The sequence below is a fragment of the Amia ocellicauda genome, chromosome 4 (genome assembly GCF_036373705.1).
Source record: "Amia ocellicauda isolate fAmiCal2 chromosome 4, fAmiCal2.hap1, whole genome shotgun sequence".
NCBI classification, from domain to species: Eukaryota; Metazoa; Chordata; class Actinopteri; order Amiiformes; family Amiidae; genus Amia; species Amia ocellicauda.
Window position 1 is genome coordinate 21049527 of NC_089853.1, and position 13265 is coordinate 21062791.

The 13265-nt window shown below is 36.6% G+C and overlaps 3 protein-coding genes across 3 annotated transcripts; 2 read left to right on the forward strand and 1 right to left on the reverse strand.

Annotated features, from left to right (window-relative positions):
• Window positions 1-214: 214 nt before the first annotated feature.
• pygo1 (pygopus family PHD finger 1) lies at window positions 215-4127 on the forward strand. The gene is made up of 3 exons (XM_066701345.1): window positions 215-565; window positions 1820-1905; window positions 2371-4127. Exons 1-3 carry the CDS (start codon window positions 517-519, stop codon window positions 3517-3519), a joined length of 1284 nt encoding a protein of 427 aa, XP_066557442.1. The 5' UTR covers window positions 215-516; the 3' UTR covers window positions 3520-4127.
• Window positions 4128-7319: 3192 nt separating this feature from the next.
• On the forward strand, window positions 7320-11543 carry dnaaf4 (dynein axonemal assembly factor 4). Its single transcript, XM_066701346.1, has 9 exons — window positions 7320-7545; window positions 7652-7799; window positions 8115-8248; window positions 8791-9022; window positions 9141-9280; window positions 9683-9792; window positions 10088-10241; window positions 10543-10648; window positions 11321-11543. The coding sequence occupies exons 1-9, from the start codon at window positions 7423-7425 to the stop codon at window positions 11428-11430; spliced, it is 1257 nt and encodes a 418-aa protein (XP_066557443.1). The 5' UTR covers window positions 7320-7422; the 3' UTR covers window positions 11431-11543.
• A 408-nt stretch (window positions 11544-11951) lies between these two features.
• pierce1 (piercer of microtubule wall 1) lies at window positions 11952-12290 on the reverse strand. The gene has a single exon (XM_066702835.1). It carries the CDS (start codon window positions 12288-12290, stop codon window positions 11952-11954), a length of 339 nt encoding a protein of 112 aa, XP_066558932.1.
• Between the last annotated feature and the right edge of the window lie 975 nt (window positions 12291-13265).

Consider the following 13265-nt stretch of genomic DNA (forward strand, 5'->3'; position numbering starts at 1 on the left):
TAAAGTAAAACACATCTATGCCTAGCTATGTAAATGAGGGCTAATAGTCATGTTTGTGTAATGCACTCCTATTTGCCATGTTTGATCTCACGGGCTGACAGCGGCACCACCGCATCAAACAGAGGAGCGCAGACACACTCACATGCTAATGCGGAGGGGTTTCTTTACAGTGTCATTTGCATTCAAATAGACAAAACCGACACATAAACACGGTTTTAACGCGTTGCTTACACGCTCGGGGGATAAATAGTGTGCGATCACCCCTGCTTTACGCAATTTTCAGCGCCTACAACATTATCACCAAGTTGAAGCAGTCCGCTCCTCCCAAACTTTGCAAACCCTTGCAGCTTTCCTGCACACACACACACGGAGAGAGAGAGAGAGAGAGAGAGAGAGAGAGATAGCTGTACTCTGATTGCTGCGAAGGGGGAGAAGACGAGTGCATGTACCTTGAGCATTTAAAAAAATAAATACTCTTCTTTTTTTCCCCCTTTGAGTCATGCATTGCACCCTGTAATGTCCGCAGACCAGGATAAAGACACCCTCTCTCTTAAAAGAAACCGAGGTAATGTGCATTTTGACGCTGTTTTCTGTCGCTGGTGCGTTTGCATGTGAGTGTCTGCGGGGGCATGATAGGCTGCACACAAGTCTCGACCATAATTATGCCTGTGTGTGAAGGAGCTCGTCGGCCTACAAGGAAGGCCTTTGAAGATTGAATGCAACTCCCCACGTCGCTAGCCTGGTGCAGCACGCTTGCAAAGATCATACAATAACAAATAATGTACTTATGTATGTACTTATATGTATATATACCCTGATGATCGTCATTCCGTTGTCATATATTGCAATGTACGTAGTTAACATCAAACTGTTGTTAAGAATTTATAATAGTCAGCTGACATGTTACAAAGGTAAAAAAGTGCATTTTGAGCAGCAGAAACCACAAGTTGCGCTTTGCAAGTTTGCTGGCAGATGCATTGACAGCCAGTTCCGGTCAGCGCCAGAGTTTTTTTTTTTTTAGAGACAAATAGTTTGTAATGTTTGGACACCTTAGTTTGGAGACGGATAAGTCTACTACATACAGTGGAAAGATATTGTTTTTAGTTTTAAACGGTTTATAGTTCGGCAAGGATTGTAACAATTTTTTAACACGTTTAGATCATTGTTTCCAAACGTAACCGTGGAGGACGAAAACAGAAATATACATGTTTTTAAAGTAATAAATCTGAATATGCAAATTTTCAGAAAATACTACATAAAATTGAATTTAATCATTAATAATAAACGGGGAAATATATGAAAACCATAAGGTTTTTAACAATACTTTTAGGATTATTAATCAAAATGATGTGAAATTTAAATATTTGTATTATATATATATATATATATATATATATATATATATATATATATATAGATTTTTTTTTTCTGGCAACTATATATATTGTAATTATATTTGAATTTTGCTCATATGTAATATCATATATATTCTTTCTAGCAACTATATAACCATTTTGGAATATATTTCCATCCAGGGCCAGTTACTGGTTATTAGTGACAATTCTACCTGAGCCGAACTCTTGATTTCAATTAATAACAGAATCCGATAAAGTAAATATTGAATAGTTATTAAGGCACCTCTTTTCTCTACATGAGAGCATTCATTAAGAGCAAAATTTAAAATTAAATAAATAAGGAGGCGGGTTTTATAGTAAATTAACAAATCCATACAAATGTGATAACCAGAGAATCAAATGTGTCCATGTTCTGTCACTGTAACAGGTGAATGTGTAACATGAGTCTGGATACCATTTTCTAGGTGGAGAAGGTGGGTTGGATGGCTTAGGAGGGCCAGGCGTGCTCCTGGGAAGCCCTGATAAGAAAAGGCGCAAGTCAAACACACAGGTAGCTGCATTTATTTTTCCCTGCTGTACTGGTTCTTTTATTGTTGTAATCCAATAATAAAGAATGACAGTTAAGGGCTGACCAGACCCACTATTTTTGCAAAGGAAAACATATTGATTAATTATTTTTTGATTATATATATTTAAATATAGAGAGAGATTTAAATTGCAATAATGTGTCATCTGTATGTGTTTAACCACCTCCTCCAAGCACAATTAGAAATCACTGTAAAGGCAATCAAGCACAAGACTGAACCACACTGCTCTTGCATCTGTAATGTGCAGCTGTGAGAATTTATTGCAAAGTGGTGCTACAGAACTCTCCCAAGATGGAAAACTTTATTTGCTTAATTTATGCTTCACCCCCAGTCCCTTCACAAGGTTTAAAGGTCCATGCTTTGGGTGATATTTGTTCTTCTGCTGTAGTTCTGTACTAATGTTGTATTTCTCTGGGTTTTCGTTATAGGCTTCCTCGTTTCCCCCTCTTTCTGAGTATGCTCCACCACCAAACCCTAGTGCTGATCACCTTGTAGCTGCCAACCCTTTTGATGACAACTACAATACCCCGTCCTTCAAGCCGCTGCCTTCCGGAAATCCGTTTTTTGGCCACCCTCACTACCCTAGCTTCAGTGGGTTTGGCCCTCAAAGGATGCCACCCCATATGGCCCCCAGGATGCCCTCTCCTTATGGAGGCCCCTACCCCATGCGAAACCAACTTCACCCCTTTGCTCAGAATCAAATGGGCATGGGTTTTAATCGGCCTCCTGGCTTTACGGGCTACGGGCATCCTGAGAATCCCGGTTACGGAAACCAGCCAATGTTTAATAACAATATGCCCCTACCTCCCAGTCAGCCTTTTAGGCCCGGCCCTGTCGACAACTTCAACCAAATGCCACCGCACAGTATGAACCAAAACACAAACTCTGACATGGGCCCAAGCTTTGGGCAAGAAAACAGCACCAATGTGAATCCGCCAGCGGGCCCTAGTATGGACCTCAGTCCTGGTTTTATGCAGCCACAGAATAACTGTAGCCAGGCAAATGCTCCTTCCACTCCAAAACAAGACTTTAACGAAGTCCCCAGCAAAAATGTACCTCAGAACTCAGCTCCGCGCAAGGCAAGCCAGAGCCCTGAGGAGAAGGTGTGCCAGGACAGCGCTGACCTGAAAGGTTTCAACCGGAATGCTCCAGTCAATCAGGAAGGCATCCACTCGAACAGTCTGGACAAACTGAATGGCATCCATCCCAGCAATGACACACAGAAAAACCCTCCGCAGCCTTGTGGCCCAGTAGAACAGGCCTCTCTGGAGAGAAGCAGCAGCAGTAAGACAGCGGTGCATCCCAACAGACCGAGCCATTCGTCCACAGAGCCTGTTTATCCCTGTGGAATCTGCATGAATGAAGTCAACGATGACCAGGAGGCCATCCTGTGCGAGGCGTCCTGTCAGAAATGGTTCCACAGGATTTGCACAGGAATGACAGAGACTGCATACAACCTGCTGACAGCCGAGGCCTCTGCGGTGTGGGGCTGTGATACCTGCATGGAGGACAAAGGGGTCCAGCTGATGAGAACCAGGGAACTCACAGGACAGCAGTCAGCCAGCAATGATGGATAACAGCAGGCGTGGTTACTCTGAATAATATTCATAAAAATACTTAATGTTTCTTTTTCCTCCTATTAATTACATTGTTTTGCGAATCGGGAGCTGATGAACATCTGATTCAACACAAAGTTTGTGAATTTCTTCCAGAATAAAATGATTGGTATCACAGGGTAGGGAATTCTCAGCAATTGTGTTCTTAGAACAGCTATTTAATTTTTAGTTCCTGGAAATAGGTAGGCATTTGGACCCCCTTTTTTCAGTCCTTCAGCTAAGCACTAAGAGCAAACACAAATTGTGTCGCATTGCAGTTTTCAAACAAACAAACAAACAAACAAACAAACAAAGTGACCAAAGGTTTGTGTACTTAGGAAAGAAAATTAAAAAGACGACTCCCAAGTGGCTCCCAGAGTGAGCCCTATAGTCCAACCATCGCAGGTTTGAACCTGGACCGTGTCATAGCTAGAGCTGCTCACTACAATGTTACAATACTGTCTACGCTGTGGAAAAGTGTAGTGTGAAAAGTGGTGCACACATTTTTGAGAACATGTTTGAGAGTATTAAATAATTATAAAAACAATAATGAATTGTAATTCCAATATATATACAGATATACATACATATATATATATATATATATATATATATAATTTATAAAAATACTAAAATTAAGAACATTAACATTGAAATGTACTTATTTTTGAATGTGCAAATAAGGTACTAGATAATTGTAGTGTAGTTTTTTCCCTGCATAATTAACTATTTCAAGTTTTCATTTAATATGTATGTTTTAAACAAAATCAGACATCTGAATCCACATTGAATAGTAGATTCCAGGATTCAATATTTTCAGCCCATCTGCAGCATACAATATATCAAGGGCAGTATTTTATTGTTTCTTTTAGTAGGATTTTCTCTCACACACACACACACACACACACACACACACACACACACACACACACACACATACACACATATGTCAGCTCTTTAGAAGGTGGGACTTAGCTTGTTTGTATAAGTGTACCAAAGCATGGCATTTAAATAAAATGTATAATAAAGTCTGTAACACGTTACTTGATAGCAGTAAGAAATAGTTTAATTTAACCTATTATGTCAATATGGAGCAAAGCTAAAGTATAAAGTGGTCTAGAGACCTAGTATAAAATGTAGCAAAAATAACACAGAGTATTTAACTGTACTGTAATGTAGATTAGGTGTTTGAGAATTGCTTGATAAGGAGGACAGGGCCCTGAAGGGTTTCTAGATTTGACTAGATGTATGAAGGAGTTTGCACCAAAGTCGAATTTGAAGAGGTCCACTTTTAAGTTATTAGTCAAAGTGCAACACACAGTCCTTGATAAGAGATTACATTTCATAAGATTTTTTTTCCCCAGATGGCTTTTTGCAGCAGAACTGATTTGCCATCAATTCAGCTATAGTTAAGAAAATACAGCACTGGGAAACTCAAAATTACAATAAATATATTAAAAACATTAAGTTGTGTTCCATCACATTTAAAAGGGACTGGGAATCGGTATTCTAGTGCATTGATTGTGATTTAGTTATTTTTTGTCATTTCAGCAGCTTCTTGTCTTTTGTGAATGTGAAGAATGTAGTTCTAGAGGTTATTATTGTAGGCTGATCAGTTACCTATCATGAAGATTAAGCTTTTCAGTAAATATGTCTGTTTTTTATGTTTTTGTAGGTTCATATACATACATAAGTTTTTGTATTTTTGTTTTAGAAATTCATTTAAATGCTGTTGTATATGATTTACAATCATCCCTGGTCCCTAGACATCACTTTACTTAATTTAAAACACAGAAGGAATTGAAATAACAACTTGCAATAACACTTCAGGAGGCCAGAATGGAGTGTGCACAATAATGTTTTTCATAATGTCTTTTTCCACCTGATAAAATTGTCGTACAGAATAATGGGTTATACTATTGATAATAGCACCAGTAGGTACTAAAATAATAATTGCAAAGCAGCCATTCTAGAATATTTTTCTGCAGTCCACTGATTCAAAGGGACTGTTTTGTTTATGTACTGCAAAGTGGTAAACCTGAATCCAATGTTTAGAAAGTACATAAAATACTTACAATTGTTCCATATTGGTGACTTTATGTATGCTTAAATAACATTTTTTTTTTTTAAATGGTAAAAATAAAAAGCCAAATGTAGTGAGTAAAAGGATTAATTTTCTGTAATTCAAATTGAAAATATAATAACATTTCCTATTTAGCAATTCACCTTGGTGAACTAAATTACTGTGTAATAATATTTAAAATATATATATTGTGAAGTGTAATATACTAAAGTTTGAGCTGTTTAATGTGATTTGGTCTGTTAAATTGAAGTACACTATGGCTTGATTTGTGATACTGTTAAGTTATACATCCAGGCATCTTCAGAAATGACAGCCTAGCAAATTAACCAGTTGTGTTAAATAAATATATCCCCCCAAAACTGTTCTTTAACACTGAAAACAATCGTATTTGAATTGAAACAATAGGGCGCAGAGACATCAGAACAGGAATTATATGTCAATACTGCACATCTCCTTAGTTCAGCACAGTAGAAATCAGACCTTACATTGATTTTTTTATATAATATTGACTTCTATTTAATTTGAATTATTGTAGCTGACTGCTTTGTGTTCATTGCTGTTTGGTAACATTGTTGGTTTTAGATAACATAACCCCCCTCCCCCTACTCCCATCCGACAATTAAAAGAAAACAAATAATTCAAGGTGACATTAGGTTTCATAGTTAATTTAATAGAAGTCTTGTATCAGATATGATAAGCCCATCAGACAAGTTTAATTTAAAACCCTACAATTTTAAATTGACTGAAGAAACAAACAGAAACTACACTATGACAATGAACACATTCACGTCAAACTGCACACTGATTTGTTTGTTTGTTTGTAGGATTTTCTCTCAATTTGAATGTTTTATCTTGAGTACTGTAGGTATTTCTTATGTACATAATGACACTAGATGACTGTTGACACCAGATGCCTTAAATGTGCTGGATTGTTTATCAGTGAGACTCATGCTACATCAAGGTAAATATATAGCTTTTGGGTTAGATTCTAACAGATGTTAACCATCACTTTTCTCATTCTGCAGCTACAAGTCAGCTATATTATACTTTTGCCTGCTGCATTGTGGTTTAATGATGTTTGGTACAACTTAAGTGTCATTGTAGAAATGTATTAGGTAAAATATTTACTGTGATGTGCAAGAAATGTCATTACAGTTATTGAATGTATGTTCAATATATTTACAGTATAAAACGTTTTTTCTTTGTAATACTGCTCAAATAAATGTGCTTTATTCATATTTAGTGTGATTATAATTGTTTTTCCCTTTTTCCTCTCCAAGGTACAAAATTATTGGGCAGCGAGATTTGTACCACTGAAATGTCAGTATTCCAAATACAATGAAATGTTTTTAAGACTGTGCTATAATACTGTTGAGGTTTTGTGTTAAATAAAACTTTTAAATGATGTATGGCCATCTTTTATACTTGCACGTTTTGTATAATAATTGTATATTGTTGTTTTTCTAATTGTATGACACTATATTAATTGATTAATTACATTACAGTTTCTTTAGCAGTCAGACGTTAACATGTTGCACAGACACAATCAAAAAAGTAAATGACAAAATAAAAATAAAATAAAAAACGCTTCCCATACAAAGACAAAGTTGCGACCGATTATGGTCAAAACGGTAGGTGCGCCTTTAAAAAAACCGTAAACATTGAAACAGGAAGTGCAGGAAGTGACGTGTTAGCGGAACTCTTTTCCTAGCAACAGAATCTGCGTTCGTGGTAACAGATCGGAAAAGCGTACTAAAGTGCTTTACAGATATATATACATACATATTTTATTTTTGGTCAATATGCCTTTAATAGTGAATGATTATTCATGGACACAGAATGAATCCTTAGTTTACATAAGTTTACCCTTGAAGGGAGTTAAGAATGGGAAGGTAGACATATTTTCCACAGAAGAATATGTAAAGGTAAGTTAAGAAACAAGATAATCATTCGGTCACTTAGAATCGAGAGAAAGCAGTTTCCTGATGGACCAAAATTCTTGTTATAAATATATATATTTCTGTGTTCTAGGTCAATTTCAATCCCTTTTTATTTGAAGCGATACTATTCGCCCCGATTGACGATGATAAAAGCGTGGCCAAAATTGGCAATGGGGTTGTTATCTTCAAGTTATTCAAAAAGGAGGAACGGATGTGGGAACAACTTACGATGAAGAACGGTACTTTATGATGATGATGATGATGATGATGATGATGATGATGATGATTAGTTGTAGCATGTGACTTGCACTGTAAATTGGGTATAGTGTAAAAGGTGCATAGAGATTCATGTTTGTATTAAACAACGATTTGCAAGATTGGATGGGGGACAAAAGTTGATCCAAATGTTTGAACCTGAGCTGTTAATTATTTGTATAGTCCTTTTAGTATATTTTAAATGAAATGTGGAAACGTCTTACCTGACCCGAATTAACAACAACTTTTTGCTAAGGATAAATTGACTAATAGGTATTTTCCACTTTCCACTTTGTTAGCTGACAAAGAAACAATACAAGCGATAAGAGAAAGGGCTGTTTTCAAGGCGCAGGAAAAGGCTGCTGCAGATGCCAAAGCCAAAGCCGTGAAAAAGCAAGAAGATAACAAATATGCCTTGGAAACAATGATGAAGGTGAGAGAGCTCATGTTGAATATATAATACACTGAAGTGTAGTGTAGTGCAGTATTGTATAATACAGTGTCATTTAATATACTGAAATGCAGTGTAGTACTGTTACACAATACAGCACTGTTACCACTGTTTCTGATACACATAATCTTCTACTTACATACTTTCATAGACATTAAATACCTGCTTTTCTACATCCGCTGTTAATCTACGTACTGTCACAAACAATCACTTATGCATACTACTATTTTCTACTACTACTACTACTACTACTATCATGGAAAGTATATTCAATAATATTTTGTGCAAACAGTATTGTCACATGTGGACAGATTTAATGAATATCTGTGGCCAGTTGCATAAAATATCTTAAGTATTGAGTAACTTCAGTGTTACATACACCTTCTTCACCCTTTGTTATCTGCATTACCTGTTGGGAGGAAGGGGAAATGATGCACTGGCAGCATCAACTTAAGTTGGTTTAATGCAACCGGCCACTGGTATCTCAAGTTGAAACTTTAAGCTCCTTTTATTCTTTGTTTCAGTTGGAAGAAGAGCAGAGAACGAACATCGAACAAATTAAGGAAGAGGAAAGGCAGAGAGCTACTGCAGAGCTTGAAGCATGGAAAAAGGAGCAGATGCAGGAAGCAAAGAAGAAGGAGGCCCAGCAGAGGCTGCAAAGGCAGAGACTAGAGGAAGAAAATAAACTAACAAAGGCCAAGCAGGTTTCTGTTTCTGTTTCAGGACCTGGTAGAAGTAGTGACCCATTAAAACCTGGTATATTACATTGATTGAGTTTCAGAAGCATTTTTATGATATGTCATTGACTAGGTCTGCTTAAATATTTATGTGTATTTAAAGACAATGTTCTCTGCATTCCTGTGATTTTAAACAGCTCACCAAGATGGTAAAAGCAAGCAAAAAAAAAAGACAAATGTGCCTGCTCCACGACCTGCAGGCAGCATCAGGATCAGTTTCACCCCACGTGTGTTTCCAACAGCGCTGCGAGAATCACAGGTGGCTGAAGAGGAAGCGGTGAGCATTCAAAATACTTGGCTATAGGCTACTGTCTGAAAAGGACAAGACCAATATAGTTTTGTTATATATCGTTACAGAGAAACCTGTGCAAATACCTCTGTGCTTTCTGTGTGAAACATTTTTCATTCAGGATACTCACTTAATTTTAATTGATCTCAATGAAACCACCTCTAATTTCACATATTATCCCTATGAAAAAACAAACAAAACAAAAACTCTTCATCTTAGTCTTAAATATAGGGATAGTCAGAAAAGTAGATGATTTCAGCTTTTTTTGGTCCAGAAAATAAGTACAGCTTAAAAATCAATATAGGGTCTTCATTGTTTTATCTGATCATATTATTTTACATGTGACATATGACTTGCAGTTTAAATACGAATGTGTATTTCTTGGAAAAGTGGTTGAAAAAGCAGGCTGATGCCAGGCGAGCAATGAACACTGAGGTGCCAGAGCTGAAGGACCTGAAAGAAGAAGAGAGGAATCCTGATTGGTTGAAGGACAAGGGAAAGTATGTAAGACCTATCAGAAAGACACTATCATTAGGGTTAATTCATTTGACTCATGCCTGTACCTGAGGCAATTACAAGTACAACAAGAAAATGCGATATATTTTAATGGAAAAAAAAAACAGAAGTGAAATAAATAACAAGGTATGTCGATTATATGGTGCAGTTACACACACTAAACTTGTGAAATGAAATAGCAGCAACATGGATATAATTATATATAAATATAATGATCTTGGATTTTTATAAATTATACTTGGAAGTCATAATAACTCCTTTTTTAATCTTGTTTTTCAGTAAATTGTTCGCTACTGGGAATTATTTGGCTGCTGTCAATGCTTATAACCTTGCAATTCAGCTAAATAATAATATCACAGCCTTGTATTTAAACCGCGCAGCCTGCCACCTCAAACTAAGAAACTTACACAAGGCCATAGAAGACTCTTCTAAGGTTTGTCATATGGTCTTATTTTGCATATAGTTAACTAAATATTGGTTTGGTTATTGGAGAGTTATTGAATTGAAAAAGTTTCTTCTATTTTGGCTATAGCAACTTTTGATTACTGTAAAAAGTCAGTCTTTTGCTTCTGTAACTTATTTTGCATGATGTATTTATTTTAGTGTGGTCAGACAATGTTATATACAAAATAACTGTTGTTTATGAATATTATAAAGATATTCTATACTAACCATTTTATATCAGGCTAATAATGTAACCTCAGGAATTTGAAAAATATGCTGTTTTTCTATAGGCACTTGACTTGTTGACACCAGCTGTTGCTGACAATGCAGATGCCAGAGTGAAAGCTCATGTGAGACGTGGCACTGCCTTTTGTGATCTGGAATTATATGTTGAAGGTATTTATTAAGTGGACCTCACATATCTTTTTTGTTAAAATACATTCAAGGTTTGCGCTTCACCCCTCTACAATTTCTGTTTCAGACCTTGTTGTTAGCTGCACAAAGGAAAAACTAAAATTCTCTGAGAAATTTGAATTTAGGGAAGTGTACTGTGACAGCTAAAGCATAAAGCATTGCCTTTTTAATCTCTGTAATTATTGCCAGGCTTGAGTCATCACTGACTTTAATGACTCCCGTGTGTCTGGCGCAGCTGTAGGCCTCATTGTACTAGCTGCATGTCAGACCTGCTGCTGATCGGTAGCTTTTGTTTTAGTAACCAGAGCAGGATATTTAAATTCTCAGGCTTTTGCTCCGCTTCTGAAAAACACTGCTGCCATCTTCACACACTGGAAGAACATTCAAAGCAGCACACACACACATACAAACACACACACACACACACACATATATATTTAATTTAAATTGGGGACATATTTTCTGAAATAATCCATTAAGAATTTAGTTATATCTCCGAAAAACAAACAGAAAACCTTGCTTTTCAAGCCTAACTCTGTATTGTACTGACCCCTAGTGGAATGAAGATTATGGTATACTTTCCTTAAGTTTGACATTCCAATGTGTAATACAAGCTAAAGCTAATGCTTCAGTAACTTGGAAATATTTTGACAGGTCTTCAGGATTATCAAGCTGCTCTGAAGATTGATCCCCTTAATCAAGGCGTATGTGCAGATGCAGAAAGGATCCGACAGATCATTCAAGGAAGCATGTGTGACTCTTAGAGAATCGGGAAGACAAATAAGATCACATGAATGTCACTGCTGTATATTACCAGAGATACATTAAAATGTTTTTCATACTGCCATACTAAAATAAAAAGTTTGAAATACCTTAATTGTTGAGATAAATGTGTGAAAATGAGATTTCAGTGGTTTCAGCGTGGGACAGCAGCATTGTCATGATGATATACAATTTCTACTGTGTATCATATATAATTCAATGACTAATTAATATAAATCTAAAATATAAATTTTTATTTGTATTTTTAAATCTTAGTTCTTGGTCATTTCTGCACTTCAGTAAGATGCTATCATACACAATTGAAGCAGATTTGTGGCATGATGTGCAGTTAAAACAAAGGATAATATTAAATGGGTGATGTATCTTTTTAATGCAAAATAAAAAGATGTGAAGAAAACAATAACATTACATATTACAGAATATTACAGGAACTGATTATGTTACAAATTACTATAAAGGAGAGTGATGGAAGACTGTAAAAACATTACAGTTTTCCAGTGATTCAAAGAGTATTCTGCAGATTGGGACAATCATACACATTGCTTCTGTCCAGGCTCGTGTTAAAGGAGCTGTTCCGGTACATTCCACAGTTTCCAAGGTGCTGAGAGAATTTCTGTGACATTGGGTGGTAAGTACAGGGAGCCGTTTCAAACGTGGGAGAAATGACACCATATTCACTGGATGTAGTTTTATAGAGAAGGTTCTGATGTCGTCCCAGTGAGACCGAAGATGTGGAGGGAGTCCCGGGCTTTATCATGCAGGAAAACACAGGATTACCCAAATTCGCACAAGCGTGGGAAGAATCCACTCTCCCAGATGCATAGCCTACAGTACCAGACATCGTCGATAAAGGTACCTTTCTAAAAAGGAAAATAAAAAAACATATATATATATATAGCATCAGTCTGGTTATCTGCAATTCCAGTCATACATTTTCTTCTCTGCTTCCTATTGGTAATTTTTGCATTTTGCATTTCCCCCCCCCCCCATCTTCTAAAACCATCATCATAAATCATAAGGGTGATACCATGTATCAGGTTTGTGCTTGGTGAGGAAGCTGTAATGTTACCTACTGCAATGCGTTATCAAGCCACATGTTCAGACAGAAGTGACGCATTAGAACGCCAGTATAGTAGCCTATGCCTTCAGTGAATTTAGGTTATATGAATTTATCTAGTAATAATTTGAGCAAATTACCTCTAAAGCTCTCGGAAGACTCATATTGTGGAATTTGGTACAACCACACAATGACCTACCTGCCCACACAGGCTTTACTGATTTTCTTCTGAATAAATAAAACCATGAGCATTTTGATGACAACATTTATGTAGATTTTGTATTAATTAACCTTAAAATATGTTCCTCACATTATGGATCTTGTAATTTGATATTGCAGACCCAATAGTGCACTTGGGCACATTAATCACACAAACATATATATATCAATATATACATATACATTTTAACTTATTAATATACACTCACATAGGTCTAAAATGTTTCTATTTTAAGCAAAGCATACCTGGAAATTTGCAGTTGAGATCCAGACTGTGCTGCAGCCAATACTGTTGCCAAATGTAACCAGTAGACAGATCAGCACCACCGACTGGATGTTTGTTATGGTTACTTGAACTTAGCAACGGCGTCCGATTGGGTTCAGGGAGAATCAGCTGGTACGGCGAGCTGTGACAGACCTCTCGCAGGTACTGTTCGCATTGTTGTTGCGCAGATTCTTGCAGTTCTGTACAGATCTGCAAGTTTCTTGTAATGCAATTGGTTTAAAGGTGCAAATACTCGCAGAACTGCCGACATTTGC

Bases quoted from the DNA above. Each gene is read 5' to 3' on its own strand.
- pygo1 (XM_066701345.1), top strand. From the start codon at position 517: ATGTCCGCAGACCAGGATAAAGACACCCTCTCTCTTAAAAGAAACCGA. The intron at 566-1,819 runs GTAATGTGCATT...ACCATTTTCTAG, and splicing joins CTCTCTTAAAAGAAACCGAG to GTGGAGAAGGTGGGTTGGAT. The intron at 1,906-2,370 runs GTAGCTGCATTT...TTTTCGTTATAG, and splicing joins GGCGCAAGTCAAACACACAG to GCTTCCTCGTTTCCCCCTCT.
- dnaaf4 (XM_066701346.1), top strand. From the start codon at position 7,423: ATGCCTTTAATAGTGAATGATTATTCATGGACACAGAATGAATCCTTA. The intron at 8,249-8,790 runs GTGAGAGAGCTC...TCTTTGTTTCAG, and splicing joins CCTTGGAAACAATGATGAAG to TTGGAAGAAGAGCAGAGAAC. The intron at 10,242-10,542 runs GTTTGTCATATG...GTTTTTCTATAG, and splicing joins CCATAGAAGACTCTTCTAAG to GCACTTGACTTGTTGACACC.
- pierce1 (XM_066702835.1), bottom strand. From the start codon at position 12,290: ATGTCTGGTACTGTAGGCTATGCATCTGGGAGAGTGGATTCTTCCCAC.